At 37.5% G+C, this 16086-nt stretch overlaps 3 protein-coding genes across 3 annotated transcripts in view; 2 read left to right on the plus strand and 1 right to left on the minus strand.

Annotated features, from left to right (window-relative positions):
• Positions 1 to 7675, plus strand: part of LOC107186554 (calpain-C) — a 79479-nt gene extending 71804 nt beyond the window's left edge. The window contains exons 5-16 of the mRNA XM_015574448.1: positions 1252 to 1435; positions 3378 to 3452; positions 3636 to 3805; positions 4725 to 4897; positions 5015 to 5109; positions 5612 to 5844; positions 6682 to 6851; positions 6936 to 6994; positions 7092 to 7239; positions 7326 to 7442; positions 7508 to 7566; positions 7640 to 7675. Of these exons, the coding sequence (XP_015429934.1) occupies positions 1252 to 1435; positions 3378 to 3452; positions 3636 to 3805; positions 4725 to 4897; positions 5015 to 5109; positions 5612 to 5844; positions 6682 to 6851; positions 6936 to 6994; positions 7092 to 7239; positions 7326 to 7442; positions 7508 to 7566; positions 7640 to 7666 (1510 nt within the window). The 3' untranslated portion in view covers positions 7667 to 7675. The remainder of the gene's footprint in view (positions 1 to 1251; positions 1436 to 3377; positions 3453 to 3635; positions 3806 to 4724; positions 4898 to 5014; positions 5110 to 5611; positions 5845 to 6681; positions 6852 to 6935; positions 6995 to 7091; positions 7240 to 7325; positions 7443 to 7507; positions 7567 to 7639) is intronic.
• Positions 7676 to 8654: 979 nt separating this feature from the next.
• On the plus strand, positions 8655 to 9883 carry LOC107186580 (vesicle transport protein GOT1B). The gene is made up of 4 exons (XM_015574478.1): positions 8655 to 8721; positions 8843 to 8934; positions 9020 to 9198; positions 9290 to 9883. The coding sequence occupies exons 1-4, from the start codon at positions 8697 to 8699 to the stop codon at positions 9414 to 9416; spliced, it is 423 nt and encodes a 140-aa protein (XP_015429964.1). The 5' UTR covers positions 8655 to 8696; the 3' UTR covers positions 9417 to 9883.
• A 164-nt stretch (positions 9884 to 10047) lies between these two features.
• LOC107186498 (ADP,ATP carrier protein 2) lies at positions 10048 to 13188 on the minus strand. The gene is made up of 4 exons (XM_015574366.1): positions 12917 to 13188; positions 11467 to 11728; positions 11137 to 11371; positions 10048 to 11060 (listed from the first exon to the last, which is right to left on the minus strand). Exons 1-4 carry the CDS (start codon positions 13077 to 13079, stop codon positions 10818 to 10820), a joined length of 903 nt encoding a protein of 300 aa, XP_015429852.1. The 5' UTR covers positions 13080 to 13188; the 3' UTR covers positions 10048 to 10817.
• Positions 13189 to 16086: the final 2898 nt, after the last annotated feature.

Below are 16086 nucleotides of genomic sequence, written 5' to 3' on the forward strand. Positions count from 1 at the left end.
AATATCGTTACAAAATTTTTGCGTAAAATTAATATCGCAGTATAATTTGTAACTACACAAACAGCCTCTAGTAACTGAACGCATATATTTTAGACGATTTATGACTAAAAAAAGAAACAAAATGTGTCTGGTTACGTACGACTTTTTTCACTGTGGAACACAACGTATTAAAGAGAATCACATAGCTTCATAAACACTTATGAATATCACAGACAAATATATCAATAATAAAAAAGAAAAACAAGTAAGCATGGAAAAATAATAATAAATAAGGAAAATACATTAAATTTTACAAGCCGTCAAAAGTTTTTCAGCAACAGCAAAATTAAATGATCCTGCCCCATCCTTAACGTTTGCTCGATTGACGAGTCACAACGTGAGCGATGTCAAAGTGAGCGAATGCGATAGCCTATAGCCGTTTGACAGATATTAATTTGTCAGATTTTCAAAAACTCCACTATTCCATATCCGACCACTTTCCTCTACTATGAAATAACAAAAGTACCCCAAAATATATCATTTCTACAAAACATCACATTTTCTTCATACAGACCAGGTGTCGCAATACTTATGCGCGGTAGTGTATAAGGACAGGAGGCGTCGGCGTTACTGAGACGAGCCTAGTGAAACCCCGTTATCTCTAGAATGCTAATTCCCGTAGGAACGGCACCAGACGATAGATACCATCGGTTTCTCTCCCGATCTTCCATGGGCGGGCACCAGGTTATCGAAGTGCGCGCACGGCTAATCCAACGTTGTTCTCGCCTTTCTATCCGACGATTTCCAATCTGTGGAATCGACTACTTGCTTCAGATCGAGTAGCTTCCCTCCAGATAGTGGAAGCACACAGTCGCTACAGCGCGAGAGATTAATGGGCCAAGGAATGTAACTTTCTTCGTGGGGATCGATGATGAGCACGCTGAGAAATCACGATCACACGTACACACATACACTTACACGTGGGAGCTCTCAGCATCCTCCTCGCGAAGGAGGTCGTGGAGGTCAAACAGATCTCCTAGACATCCGCTTTCCCTGGTCCGGTCCAGCAACATTGTGGTTTGAAAAGATCCACGCACCACGGTTTTCTCCGCTATTTGCCGTGCCACGCCGCGAAATACCTAGCGTTCTGAAGGGAACGAAACGATGGGATTTCCCGCGCGCCACTCGACCTGGCCTCCCATAGTAATTGATAGTCGATCGTTGGGAATGCTGTCCGGTCGTGGAGAAACTCATTTTGTTTCTCGTTTCCAGGCTGCATGGATCGTACGAGGCGCTCAAGTACGGCACCCTGTTAGACGGTCTGTCCGATCTCACGGGGGGAATCACAGAGAGCATCGCGATACGACAGGATCCAACGGCCTGCGGACGGGCGCTCACGAAGCTTCTCGATATGACGTCCCTGATCACCTGTACAGTAAATAACAATCAACAGCAGGTGAGATATTTCGTTCTGCGTGGTGTTCAACGGTAATCTGGACTGTTAAATGTAACGTGATTAAGCAAATACAGAGTTGGGAGACACGAATCGGATGAATTGTAGGTCGATAGAGTCAAATCGAGACGTTTTTGGGTAGTGAGATATGAATTGGACTAAGCTGGGTCTGAGAGACGCGACTTAAAGTAATTCAGAAGTGGGAAACTTGAATTTAACCCTCCGAGCACGGTCCCTGGGTCACGCGAGAGCGAGAGCGACATGCACACAGTGACAGAGTCAGGAGTGGGGAGACGCGGTCTCGAGAGCGACACGCACGCAATGACGGAGCTGTCGCGTAAATTGCATACCGACCGATGTTTGTTTACATACGAACGACAGGGCCAAGACGCTGCAGAAGTATTGACTAATAAATATAATTTGTCTTATAATTCACGAGATTTTTATTCTAGTTAGTGTAATAAGAACCACGAAAATCCAAATGTAATGTGGAACTAGCTAATCATTACATTGTATAGATGGTGACGGTGGGTCGAACTCGACTCGAACAACCGCCACTGCGTAGTAATATCGGTGAGGGTCTCGAGCTCGAATTTCGCCGTCGCTGTGTAGTAGTAGAATATCGGTGTGGGGTCAGAAATGACATAGGGACCGATGACCATGTTTTCGTGCTCGGAGGGTTAACTAACTTGAAACTTACAGACTTGAATGAGACTAAGATAAGGTTGAATTTGGTCAGTCTAACGGCGTAGAACCTCGGTTGAACACACTTATGGCAAAAGAACTTGAATCGGACGCACCCAGGACCAAATAACTTGGATCGAATGTACCCAGGGCTAACGGGTCCGAATCAGGTTTTTTTTCAGAAGAATTCGAATTGGACCAATCTAGGTCAGAGGGACATGGATCCAGCCATCCAATATCGTTAGTCCATAATTAGGCCAATCCAAAGTCAAAAAAACCAAACAGAAGACTTTCGATTCCCAAAGACTCAAGTTTGAGATCCCTCAGATCAAACAAGAGATCTCCTAATACCTAAAGTCTTCCAGATGCAAAGCCTAACGCTCGAAACCATGTAAATTTAATAACTCCAAACGAAGATTCCCCGGTCTCAAGAACCGAAGTTAGAGACATCCTCAGACTAAAGGAGACAGGCCTTAATCCTTCGGAACTCAAAAGTCAAAGATTGAGACTTCCCAAACCCAAGAAATGAAGATCACGATGTTCTGAATCCAAGGACACCCTCCAGTCATCAGAGGCACTCCCCTGACCTAGGGACCTAGGGCCCCAAACCTGAGAACTCCAGACTTCATAACCCAAGTTGGAAATGTATCCTAGCCAGGATTCCTAAGTCTAATAAATGGGTTTCGTGCTTCAATCCCTGGGTGTGATAGGTCTCCAGCCTAGATCCTTGGGTCTGGAGGGAGTCAGGCCTGGGTCCTTGTCTTTAAGGGGTCTAGAACGTGGGTCCTATGGTCTGGAAGGCCTTAAACCTAAGTCCTGTAGTTCAAAAGGCCTCAAATTTGCGTGTTTGACTCCTGGGGATCTCGAATTTGAATCATTGATTCTAGGGATCTTGTATTTCAATTGGTTTTATATTTGGATCCTTGGTTTCAGGGGATCTCAAACTTAGATCCCTCCATCAAGGAGTGACATATTCAGTATCTCAGAATCTTGTATTGATTCGATTGAAATCTGTGATACCTGTGCAGGTCAGATTTATTTCACGACTCTGAAATAATCAAAATCTCTTGATTCTCAGCTGGATCTGATACATGTTTTTCATGAGTTTGACTGTCTTAAGTTTATTGATCTTGAATTTCTCTCGATATTCCATTTGACACATCCCAACTCTTATCATTGAAAAATAACTGTTATGTGTTATATTATTTATTCAATCTGTCTATTAACTTGAATATTTATTTATATTTACTTTTTTATCTAGATTCGTGCCAGTACGGAAAAACTTGCCAACGGTATTCAAATGGGCATTAACTACAGACTCTACGCTATTGAAAGGGTGGGTATAACCGATGGAAATTAATTGTTCTATAATTTATGATATAAACAAAAAGTGTACAAAGGTTTTTTTTACAAGAGAAAAATTTTCTTTCATTCCATGTAATAGAAATTCTGTTCATGACTTCTTTCGTTCTATATTATTAAAATTCTTTTGTGACCAAGTATCATTGCATAAATGCAGGTGGAGACGTTCAGTGGCGAAGCAGTCCAGTTAGTAAAATTAAGAAATCCTCTTGGTCCTGGTGGGGAGTACGTAGGCGCTTGGGCAAGAGGTGGCCTCGAATGGGACGAAGTACCGCCGATGGAAAGGGAACGTTTAGCGGTCAGAAACATGGCCGAGGGGGAATTCTGGTGGGTGAAACGAATTTTTTTTAAACCACAATCTACGCCCTTTTCCCATACGTATTATGTACGCAGACCGATTCTTTCTCCACATAAGCTGAAATATAATTTCTGATACAGTTGAAAATACTTTTCGTGTAGAAATAAGTCGAAAATCTGAAATAAAATTTGTTTTCTTCAAGATTTTTGTTTAAGTAATAGGTTATAGGAATTCGTAAAATATGTGCGAGATTGAATGTATTATAATACAACCGATGTGTCTGACTACTGGAGCACCACTTTTACTTGCGCCAGTATTTTAAAATTATAATGTACATATGATTCGGATCGTAAAAAACCCTTGGTTTCCTTAATTATTAACCCTCTCAGTACTTAAAATTTTTCTATGTACCATTTACAAATAATTTAGAAAATTATGCACTTTGAATATATTTATTGAAATTAACACATATTTTCTAAAAATAAAGATAAATTTACGCTTTTTCTTTGTATTCTACTGTGTAACGTGTTTTGTTTTACATAAAAAAACGTGGGAAGTATTATACATTTCGTCACCTTATGTATCAGAATTTATAATTTATATTACATATAAAAAGCCAAAAATCGAATCAAGGTATTTTTGGCAAAGACCGTAAAACCGATATTTCGGCTTTTGAGTACTAAAGGGGTTAATCTCCACTAAATCATCGCATTGTAAAATACCATACTCCTACAAAAATTTATTTACAAACGGATTAAATAATTTTTTAAGAATCATTTGCTAAGAGGCGAATTGGATGAAAATTTGTTTTCTCTGTCAAGAATCCATCTGTATTAAATGTAGAAAAAACAGCTGTGTATTTTAAAAATTTAGTATTATGGTGTGGACATTGAATGTATTATTCTACTGTATGTATTAACTAACAAAAACATTTCCGATTGACATCAGGATATCCTACTCGGACTTCGTGAAAACGTTCACTCACTTAGAAGTCGTACATCTTGATGCCGAAACGTCGAGGGATGAACCATCGTTGCATAGCAAACACACTTGGCAGATGAAACTCTACCAAGGCAGTTGGAGGAGAGGCGTTACAGCGGGAGGATGTCGAAACAATCAAGGTTCGTTTTGCCATTTATTCGAATAACGGAAATACCACGCAGGAAGTTCGATAATACGTAGTAACAGGCATTTGCCAAAATTACGATCCATTCTAATTCTATGCGTTTAAATTGCAGAGACTTTCCACATCAATCCGCAGTTGCACCTGATTCTTAGCGAAATGGAGGAAGTGATCGTTTCGTTGAACCAACACTCCATAATGGAGCCAAAAGTAAGAAATTCTACCTTGAAATTTAAAACTATTGTGAAAAATGATCTAACAAAATGAGATTGATGGAAGTAGATTAACCCTTCAGAAACTACACCCCGCCATAGCATACGTAAATACCACGTTAGCGTGAATTGGGATTTTAAATTTTTCATGATGAAGAACTTGAAGAGAAAAGCAAACTGAATTCAAACCATATTTCTTAGGACAAAATTTCCTCAGAAATTCAACGGGAATAATTTTACAAGCGAGATACAATTTTTTAACTGTGAAAATTTATTATAAAGAAATGGTAAATTTCAAAACGAATAGACGAAACAATATTTCGATGCTTCAAATTCGCCCTAGTGTGGTGTCTGAGGGTTAGAAGGCGATGGAATTAGACAGATTACTAGACTTAATTTCAAAGCATGAGTAACCATGGACTAACAAATAAGACGACTTAGTAATATACATATCATATAATTATTATCGAAAATGTATAAACGAGTATAATATTTTTAAGGTGATAGGCTTTACGGCGTACACGTTGCCCAAGAACAGCACGGAGTCGATAAACAAACAGTTTTTCAAGAAAAACAAGTCACTGGTAAATTCGCAGTACACGAACAGTCGACAAGTAAGCCACAGATGTCAACTAGAACAAGGTGGTTATTTATTAGTACCGACCACCTTCGAGCCGACACACGAAACCAGTTTCACGTTGCGAGTCTACAGTAGCAAACCTTTGAAACTTAAGTAAGTATAGACCCAGTCAGCCAAACATGCAAAGCCAAATTTTATCCAATGTCTGTTATAAAGTTATGGCTACCAGTTTGATGCAAGATTTGCTATAAACAACTTGCAAACCTTGTTCCGATTTTGTCCTCAATTTGACATAGGTCATGTTGCAAGACTTTCTGCCAATTTGCTTTACCATTTCGTCGGCCGGCGTTGCCTGCAAAACCCAAATCAAATGCGGAAACAAATGGCTATGGTTTTTTAGACAACTTTTACACAACTGGTTATCAGGGGAAATTAATTAGTGTATTAATAAATCTTAGTCCAAGTACTGATAGTTAAGCTTTACATTAAAATATGTGTCTGCCACCAAATTACAATATTTGAACGTGTAATGTGAAACACGTTTTAAAAGTGAACAGAATTCTGCTTACCGACACCATCAGACGATTCAATTTTCAACTATGTATTTAAAAAAAATGACTCCACGTTATTATTAAGTGTATTAATAGTCGACTGTTTTTTGTGAAATAATATTCGTTTCGAAATAATTCAAATACCCACCCTACTTTACCCTCCCTAGTCATTTTGGGTAAACAGAAGATTGAAAAGATATTCTGAATCTAAGATATATTGTCACCATATTGGAACTATTGTGAATTTTACTTAATATAAAGTAGATCGATGTATTAGGGTTATTCATAAATATCATGTCACCGACACTGCCCAGTTTATCAATAATTATGAATCACCCTAGTAACACAAAGAGAAGGATAAATTCCATTTTTCGAGATTATTCTCTCTCACTCAATTTTCATAATTCTATTGAAATTATAATAATGAAATTGCTATCAGGCTTCTGGACACACCCCCGTCCCTGATGAAATCTGCCATCGTGAAGGCGCCACCTCTTGAGGGCAAAGGGTTCTCACAATACGAAGCCGTTTTCTTGCAACTTGCTGACGAACACAGAACGGTGAACGCCTTCGAACTGCAGGAACTTCTCGAGGCTTGTTTACCGAATGGTAAAACACTGAAGATAATAAATGAATAAATGAATTGCATAATTGTAATCAATTTTATAAAGCAGTCTTATACTTTTGTTGTAGACTACATTAAAAGTTGCGCCTGTATGGAAGTCTGTCGACAAGTGGTCCTCACAATGGATGTATCCTTAACATTAATTTCAACCTTTCGATTTTTTTTTAGCTCTGCATCGTTGCTCCTTGTATCTCTTGTGTTTTCCTTAAATCGATATTAAATAGAGTACAGGAAGCGGCCGATTGAAGTTCAACGATTTCAAGGATCTCATGTGCAGTTTAAAATACTGGCAGGCTGCGTTTAAGAATCACACGAAGGAAAAGACTGGTATCCTCAAAGCTGAACGATTACGTGACGCTTTGCTGGAAGTTGGTGGGTTCATAATCGATATACACTGATTAGTGTTGAAATGTCTTGAAAAAAAAAAACTTGAGTTTAAGACAGATTTTTTCCACTAGGATTCCAATTGAACACCGATGTGCTCTCGATTTTAATTTTACGATACATGAGGAAGGACGGAACGCTCAGATTCGGCGATTTCGTCTCCGCGATATTACATCTGAGCGATGCATTCGGTATGTAACAAATTTCTGTAATTTAAAATTTACGTAACTACTATTGTTTTTCAATTATATTTTAGGTATATTCGAGAGTAAAGATCCCTTGCAAAATGGAACCATAAAATTAAGCCTAGCAGAGGTTTGTCTCATTTTTGATAAATTAAATGAGATATTTTCCATTTCTATATTGCATCGATTTGTTTTTGTTACAGTGGCTGAGATCATCCTTGATGTGTTAAATCAATTACACGACGTAATCTCTCTGTACCTTGAAAGAAATATCTGTAAATAATGTTTTGTATGTCGTATGTAGACCTAAGTTTTAGCCATATTAACGGTTAACGATCGAGCTCGTCATTTTATTACTGTTTGTAAAATAATGTCATTATTACATGCATTAGCGATCATCATTCCTTCATCAGATTAAACATTATAGAATAACTATGTACAATATGTTGTTTGTATAAGAAATTCGTACTGGATAATAAAATTACCATTATTTTGTACAGTCTCTTTACCCGAAATGAGCATAAATAATTATCTAATTATGTTTAATACAGAAATATATTTTAAAGCATAACTTATTAATAGACTGCATATTTATGCAAATACATAAAAATTTTGTTTTTCTGTTTACCAGATTTTAGATCAAATAAAAATCTAATAAAACTTTATTAACTATACAGAGTTTTACAAAATGGGGTATTTTATAAATTCATAAAATCTGTCTACTTCTTGAATATGCAATAAGATATACATGAAACATGCAACTGAAGTGTTATGCTTGAAAATAAAAAATAAAATTAGTCTCTAAATAATGTAAACTGTGAATACTATTATTTCTTGTTAAATCACATGTTTTATCAAAATTAATAAAGAAATTAAAACTAACGATAAATCAGTCCAAAGAAGCACGTGTACGCGACAATGACGCACCAGAATAGATTTCACGTAAAATCTCGTGCGCATGTGTGTGGTGTATGTGTGTGTGTGTGATGACGTTCGTTTCATCAATGAACAACCGATATATTTAAATATTTTAAAAAAATCGCTAATATGGTTACTAAACACGCACAAACTATTCAATCCACGATTTTCAGAAGGTCATGAAAAACAGTGCTTAGTTAGATTGTGTCACATCATACCTAATGACGTGGATATAGGTTAGGTTATGCATATCGTTGTAACGTTTACCTGAATCTAACCGAAATATTTTCAAGTGTCAATCAAGTAGTTTAAGAATTCGTCATTGAAAATAAATTAAATACAATGTTTGAGATCACAGATACACAAAGTAAGTAATTCACAGTTTCTAACTTATAAAAACAAGTAGCAATCCGAAAACTTTGGTACAGTACGATGATCGCAAACGAAAGTCAACATTAAACATTGTAACAATATAATATTGATTTTAGAAATTGGAGTGGGACTTGCAGGGTTTGGAATATCTTTCCTCTTTCTTGGAGTCTTACTCCTCTTTGATAAGGGTTTGCTTGCTATCGGAAACGTAAGAATTGTTCTCACGCATCTGTGTAAACTTCAATGATTTGCATTGTTGTACTACTCTTAACTAATAAATTGTTTCTATACAGATTCTATTTATATCGGGATTAGCATGTGTTATTGGCCCGAAGAGAACCCTGAACTTCTTTTTCCAAAGACATAAAATAAAAGCCAGCATTTCGTTTTTGGGAGGTGTTATTGTGGTACTTATGGGTTATCCTGTTATAGGAATGATTATAGAAACATATGGTTTTATATTATTATTCAGGTATGTATTTATCAATTATTAAATTCTTTAAACGTACAGTCATTTATTTTTGTAATATGTTTAATCTTGTATTCTCAAATTCATGTTACAGTGGTTTCTTACCAGTAGCAATAAATTTCTTGCGGAGAGTACCTATTTTAGGTACTATTTTAAATATGCCTGGTCTAAGTCGAATTCTAGATATGATTGCAGGAGATTCTAACAGAACAACTGTATGATGTGGTTCTTAACATTACCGCTCAAAGAATGTATATAAGATTGACTATTGTATATTGTGTCACACGATCCCCTGTCATTCCTTTTCAGTGTTTCGTGGATCTCTTTTGTATTATGTAAATATTGAACATGGGCAACAGAATTCACTTACATGTGTGTCAGTCATTCAATGTAACGTTAATCTTATGTAGACATAATATATAGATTTTTCATTTTCATATAAGGCATATTATAATGGTTGTATGTGTGTAAAAGCATTCCAAAAACTTCACATTTAGATGGGACAGGAATTAAAATTTAAGTATGAAAAATATTTGTCATTAATTTGCTGTATCAGTAGGTTAATGATACTGGAAGTTTTGTGCTTTTCATTTGGAGCGTTTGTACCAAGAAAGCAATGAATGAAATGTAAGTGATGTAATGCGTATTAAATGTAATTATTCCTTTTAAAAAATATACCATTTTACTACACGAGAATTATGTAAAATACATTTGTAACCTTTACTGACTCATTGAATGAATCATCCAATTCATACACCTACTCGTGTAATTATCTAACTAGTCATAAATTATAATAAATATGAAATAAGTTCATGCTACGGTGGTATAGGGTAGAAAAGAATAATGCATATACGAAATTTTAGATTACTTTTATTGATTCTGCTGTTTTCTCTGGATGCATCTTAAAATGAACAGATTAGATGCACACGCACAGAGTAACGCTTCTCATTATCTTACACATTGTTGTCTGTAGTGCGAAATTAAATTACTGTTCACTGAACCTCGATGAACTTCACTGACATCATGATACTTTATTAATTATCTACAACGGGCCGAGAATAAGGGCGGGGGGCGGCCCATGTCTACGCGCCCCGCCATCGCCGTAATGATATTTCGTCGCGCGTCCTTCTCTCGTACAATTGTATTTATACGCTCATTTTTTTTTTGAGATAATTCTTTTCACTACTTAGTGTCCCAACCATCGTCTACTTAACCACATGTATTAAACATTTCATATACCCATCATGCTGTTAATTCTGTATCCTTAGTTCCACAGATATATTGTAAATATATCTTGTACCCTTCGCTTTTTATGAGAATGGAATATGAAAATAGCACATGTGAACCGCTGCAAGAAAATACTGAATCCGGCAATAAATTAAGCGAATTCTCTTCTACAATTGAGATACGTAGTCTGCCGAGTTTCATGCATTTCACAGGTTGTTAGCGAAACACCTCAGTCTGAATCGTTTCTGAATTTCTCGACAGCATGTATACTGTTTTCCAGTCTGGGATTCACTCGGTCTGATAACTGCTTTCAAATCGGATGGTGAGGGTAATAACGATGGTACTTTTGCAATTGTGATTGTGAAGGTAATGAGGTGATGTTCAATTTTGAGGTTTTAAAGGAGATTCTTAATTTCGTCATAAAGTACCAACACGAGCGCACCACCGGTACCACGGAGGACGTTGGAGAATGCTCCCTTGAAGAAGGCATTACCACCTTCCTGTCTGTAAATAGTTCCCCAGCAGTGAATGGTGCTCTTGTACAAAATTTCGGATTTGGCGCGGCCAGACTGCATCATCATACGCCTACGTACTGTGTCGAATGGATAGGATACAATACCGGCAACGGTGGTTACAGCCTGTACAGAGAATGATAATCATTAATAGGGAAACTATAATTATAAAACGAAATTAAAGATCGAAAAAATTATTTACCTGAGCAATACCCCATGAGACAAGGAATGGTGTCTTCTTAGGATCCGGCAGCATACCGCGGGCAGTGTCATAGAAACCAAAGTAGGCAGCACGGTAGATAATGATACCCTGGACGGATACACCGAATCCACGGTAGAGTCCACCAATACCGTCAGCCTTGAAGATTTTCGACAAGCAGTTACCAAGACCTGAGAATTCACGTTCACCTCCAGCTTTGCCTACATCAGCAGCCAACCTGTAAGCAATAATTGTATGTATTAACTCTCCGAGCAATTGAACATGAATTAAGTGAAAATTAAAATTTTCTTCCATTGAAATGTTCATGAGTACCTAGTTCTGGCAAAGTCAAGCGGGTAGACAAAGCAGAGAGAAGTGGCACCAGCAGCACCACCAGAGGCAAGGTTACCAACAAAGTAGCGCATAAACTGGGTGTTCTTGTCCACACCACCAAGGAAAATCTGTTTGTACTTGTCTTTGAAGGCAAAGTTCAAAGCCTGAGTTGGGAAGTATCTGATGACATTGGCGAAGTTACCACGCCAGTAGCTGAGGAATCCCTGTTCTTTTGGAATGCGCACAAAGCAATCTACCATACCTGAAATATAAAAGTTTATTTAGCTAAGTTCATGCATTTGTTAAAATAAATTTAATTTAATTGACAAATTAAATATACTACCATTATACTGCCAAAATGAAAAAAAATCAAAATACCGGAAAGTTTCATTCCAATGTTTCATAGCATTGCATTACTTAATAGCAAAATATTATGTAATAAATCAATAATGAATATACATTTTGTATAAAACTATCGATATTTCTAATTAAAAAGTTCACTTATCTTACAGTAAATGCTTTAATACGGAAGAGAAATACATGATTTAATTTGTTTACCTACACTATCACTTAACATCTCCAAGGTCAAAAGGTAAAGTTATTTAGGCATGCTTTAAAACTTATATGTAGGTTGCATGAATCAATGCTACATTATTAACAGATTGATCGCAATGTATGATTCGTTTCAGAGAAACCTATCACAAAATTTTTATCGAAATAATTGCGATATTGGATGTTCGGTAATACAATTCCATGCATAAGTCTTAACATCTTAATCCCGAACTTTCTGTCTCTTTTTGAAAGAAACAGTAATTATTTTTCATAGATATTTCTAATTTGCAGCTGATTGAATAGTTTCATAGGCATTTATTAAATTTTCCATTATGAAAAATTGCAAGCTCAATAATTCCACTTTGCAGTAGAAGTGGACGGCCATGTTGAGCCGCACAGTCATCGATCGGAGCAAACGGAATCCTGTTCAAAGAGCAAAGCCACGCGCTGCCATCTGGTAGACGAGTCGTCTTATCGAATATCGACCCACTCCGCGTTTGTCAGAAAACCACGACTTCCCATTCAATCGATATTGCAAAAGTTATGTAAGACCCAAAAGTTCCTCTTCGTTACATAAAGTAGAAAATTAGAGCGCTCGCGATGTACCCGGCGGATCGTTAACGATATATAGTACTAAATGGCATTACATAACGGGAATCTCGCTCTAATCATCGTGTTTGAATTTTAACAAAATCGGTTGGTAGTTTCAAAATGTGGACACGAGTGAAATGGATCAAACTGTCACATGTTCCGAATGTTCCCCGTTCTTCTACCGTTACGCATAGTGCCTCATGAGCCACGTTCTTCGAACGTCTCTCATGACTTGTGACTCGAACAATTTCAACTACTTCGTTGTACTTTCACCGAATTACCCGTAATTCTGTCATGGGAAACTCACCCTTGTAACGCTGGTCCTCAGGGATTTGCTTGGAGATGTGCTGTACCTGCAGCAACAGCTTTACACGCTCGATCGGGGCGACCGCCGTTTTCGAGATAGCGGCGGCCACACCGCCAGCCACGAAATCCTTGGCGAAGGCAACTGGATCCGCAAGACCAGACATTTTGTGTCGGGTGGTTTGGTGTGTGAGAGAAACGGGTTAACAAAAGGAAGAGGAGAGCAACTCCTACTTTTCGGACGCGCGCCGGACGACGAGTGAGCGAGGCAGAGTTCCTCTCGTTGAACGGACCTCCGCTAAGAATAGCTGCGCAGGTCACGTGCAAACTTCTGCGCAGGTTCAATCTTCTGGCACGACCGCACCTCGGGACCCTGACACTTCGTGCACTTCCAACGCGTACTCTGTTCCCGAATTCGTGACCTTTCTTCACGTGTCTTGCGACACTAAGCCTTCCTGCCTCTTTTCACGGTCGCCACGCGTGTATTGGCTTAAGAAAATGCGTTCACGGTCAAGCTGTTCAAAATTAGACGTTTACCCGCGCGTCGACGTACTTCCGGTACAAGCGCGCTGAATTGTCGCTAGCGTCAAGGTATTCGAAATATGAAGCGAATTGGCGGGAATTCGTACCAACCAGACGAACAGACGTCTTTTATTTTTTTTTAAATTTGTTACCTGCCAATTAGTCTCGTACTTTGCTATAGTGATTGAGTGAGTTCGAATAAAAATATTATTTATTTTACCAAAAATAGAAACATTTTATTTGTTTTGGACACTATTCGCTTTAATGTGCCACCCAAACCATGGGGACACCTGTTTTTTATTATTTTAGATTCTTTTTACTGTATAATTTATATAACCAACTGCTTTAACGGTCTGGTAGATTTTATTTCTATCAGGTTTCTCCTGATATATGTAACAGATTATTTAATGAATAATGGACTAAAACATATCCTTCGCTCTAAGAACGGACAGTAATAGTCCCATTTCGTAAAAAATGTTTTATATTCCATTGATTTTATGAATTCCAAGAAACAATGCCTTAGAAAAATCGTGTGGGTATTTGAAATACCCGCGTCATTCATCCATCTTTGTTCGTTTAAATTTACCATCGAAGTACCATTCATAGTTACCATGTGATTTTATGCAAAGTAACTATTTCCAAATTGGTTGTTTCCTTGATTCATTGTAAATATTCTCTAATCGCATGATTAAGAGCGAAATCATACTGTTTCAATGAAAATTATTTATACATCAAGGTAGTATACATATATGTAATATATTTCAAACAAAGCATAAGGTAAGAATCATTTTTGTATAATATTTGAAGTCAAGATCTCTTTTTGCAAACAAAGGGAGAGAAGCATTATGTCAAGGATGAGTGACGTAGCCGAGATTCATACAACTTAATATAATTGTATCCGATTTGAGGTGAACAGTACTATACATAGAATATGCCACCCTTCGTATCGATCGTATCGACATGAGTATTCCTGCACCTATACATAGACAGCATTGACCATAATCCATGGTCACGTACGATGCGTGCGTTAAACTTGCATATTCATTTACCCATATAGCTAACATTTTCCGCATTGTATTTAATCATCAGTTCGAACAGTCGCTTCAGGCACGCAGAATCGTGTATATTACACACGTCTCACGAAGCGATCGCCTTTGGGGTGGTTTCGAGTTTGCGCCGTTGAAGATACAAGTACGAGATACAAGGTCAATCTCTCGTGAAGAAGGAGGTCAACGGGGCGCGACTTGCGTAACCCTGGCGTACGGCCAGTATGTTAGGGAGCACAACGCCAGAGTTCAATGGAGTAACTTCAAGTAAGGTGTATTTATACATCTTGAAGATACGTACATTCGTAGCGGACCTTGTAAAGAATAGACTAACTCTAAATGTGTCCCCTGTCTGCATCGAGTATTTCTCTCGTGGCGCGTGCAACCATTTGTTACGAGAATCAATGAAATGTAAAATGGACCAGGCTCTGTGCACACTAAGCAAATGTTTATTACAATTGAAATACTTTTATCGTTACCGATCATCCTTCTTACTTCATTCCTTCTACTCCTATTATCGCATTATAATTACCACAAAATTGAAATGAAAATTGTAAAACCATTTTCTCTTTATACGTATATGTTTGAACAAGACGGTTCTTTTATGCACTGTGATTATACATCCTGTTTTCGATTGGATGTGTAAGTAGAGGTTAATAAGAAAGTGTACTAAAAAGCACCGAACACGATCGCTGCTAGTGACAATGATTCATATCACTATATGGTGTCAGTTACTCGAGTAGTGGACTCTGTAATATACCATAATACATGTTCTAGACGTTCTCGATAGATATCCTTATCTGCTTTCCATGTTATAAAATTTTTCAAATTTCATTGACCTTATTTTGTCATTATAATTCTATTTTGCTCTCGTTAATAAGCACCTCAGCTTCTAGATTGCACCAGGAAATTCCATGGCTATCTGAAAGAATTCATTATCTGTCTTCTGATAATGCTTACGCGAATATAATGGTCAGCAAATATAAAGTTGCCTGTTCTTAGCATTAGTTCTAGCACTCTGAACAATGTAATTATTTGTAACATAAAATTAAGTATGTCTTTTTTCTGCAACGTACAATATCTAAGAAATTATAACTCATTTCCTGGCTTTCAACCGGCATTACGTAACGCCCGCTACGCTATGATCTATAATACCAATTAGGAAGTTCGGGCGAGAACTGCGACATCTATTAAAATTAAATGAAGGAAACAAATCGACAGAATTCGTAAATTTTCTCATTACAACGGAAAAACCATTAGTGTTACATGTTTACGTCGTCGCGAGTAGCATTAGCATACCACCACGCATGATTAAATCGAATGTATTATATCGGACTTGCAACGTGGGACTTAACTGTATGGATTGGATTAAATAACGACCTTGGTGACGTAGGAGGTTGTCTGTGCTAGGCAGCAACTGGGATCATAATGGTGGTCAATGCACCTGAATGCAGTTCGAAGCAGTTTCATAGCTGATACAGATTCACAAAATATATGCATTTGATAGTTCAGAAAGGCAAGACATATAGTAAATTAATTAAAAATCCATTTACAGTAATTCTTGTCATTCATTGTACTCATCTTACGGAAACCACAAATATATGTA

This window comes from Dufourea novaeangliae, unplaced genomic scaffold (assembly GCF_001272555.1).
Source record: "Dufourea novaeangliae isolate 0120121106 unplaced genomic scaffold, ASM127255v1 scaffold65, whole genome shotgun sequence".
In the NCBI taxonomy this organism is placed as follows: domain Eukaryota; kingdom Metazoa; phylum Arthropoda; class Insecta; order Hymenoptera; family Halictidae; genus Dufourea; species Dufourea novaeangliae.

What these genes read in the sequence shown, in the direction of transcription:
- LOC107186498 (XM_015574366.1), bottom strand. Translation starts at nt 13,079, where the DNA reads ATGTCTGGTCTTGCGGATCCAGTTGCCTTCGCCAAGGATTTCGTGGCT. An exon ending in TGAGGACCAGCGTTACAAGG is followed by an intron (nt 11,729 to 12,916) that starts GTGAGTTTCCCA and finishes TTTATATTTCAG; the next exon opens with GTATGGTAGATTGCTTTGTG. An exon ending in CTTGACTTTGCCAGAACTAG is followed by an intron (nt 11,372 to 11,466) that starts GTACTCATGAAC and finishes TATTGCTTACAG; the next exon opens with GTTGGCTGCTGATGTAGGCA.
- LOC107186580 (XM_015574478.1), top strand. Translation starts at nt 8,697, where the DNA reads ATGTTTGAGATCACAGATACACAAA. An exon ending in GTTTGCTTGCTATCGGAAAC is followed by an intron (nt 8,935 to 9,019) that starts GTAAGAATTGTT and finishes GTTTCTATACAG; the next exon opens with ATTCTATTTATATCGGGATT. An exon ending in GGTTTTATATTATTATTCAG is followed by an intron (nt 9,199 to 9,289) that starts GTATGTATTTAT and finishes TTCATGTTACAG; the next exon opens with TGGTTTCTTACCAGTAGCAA.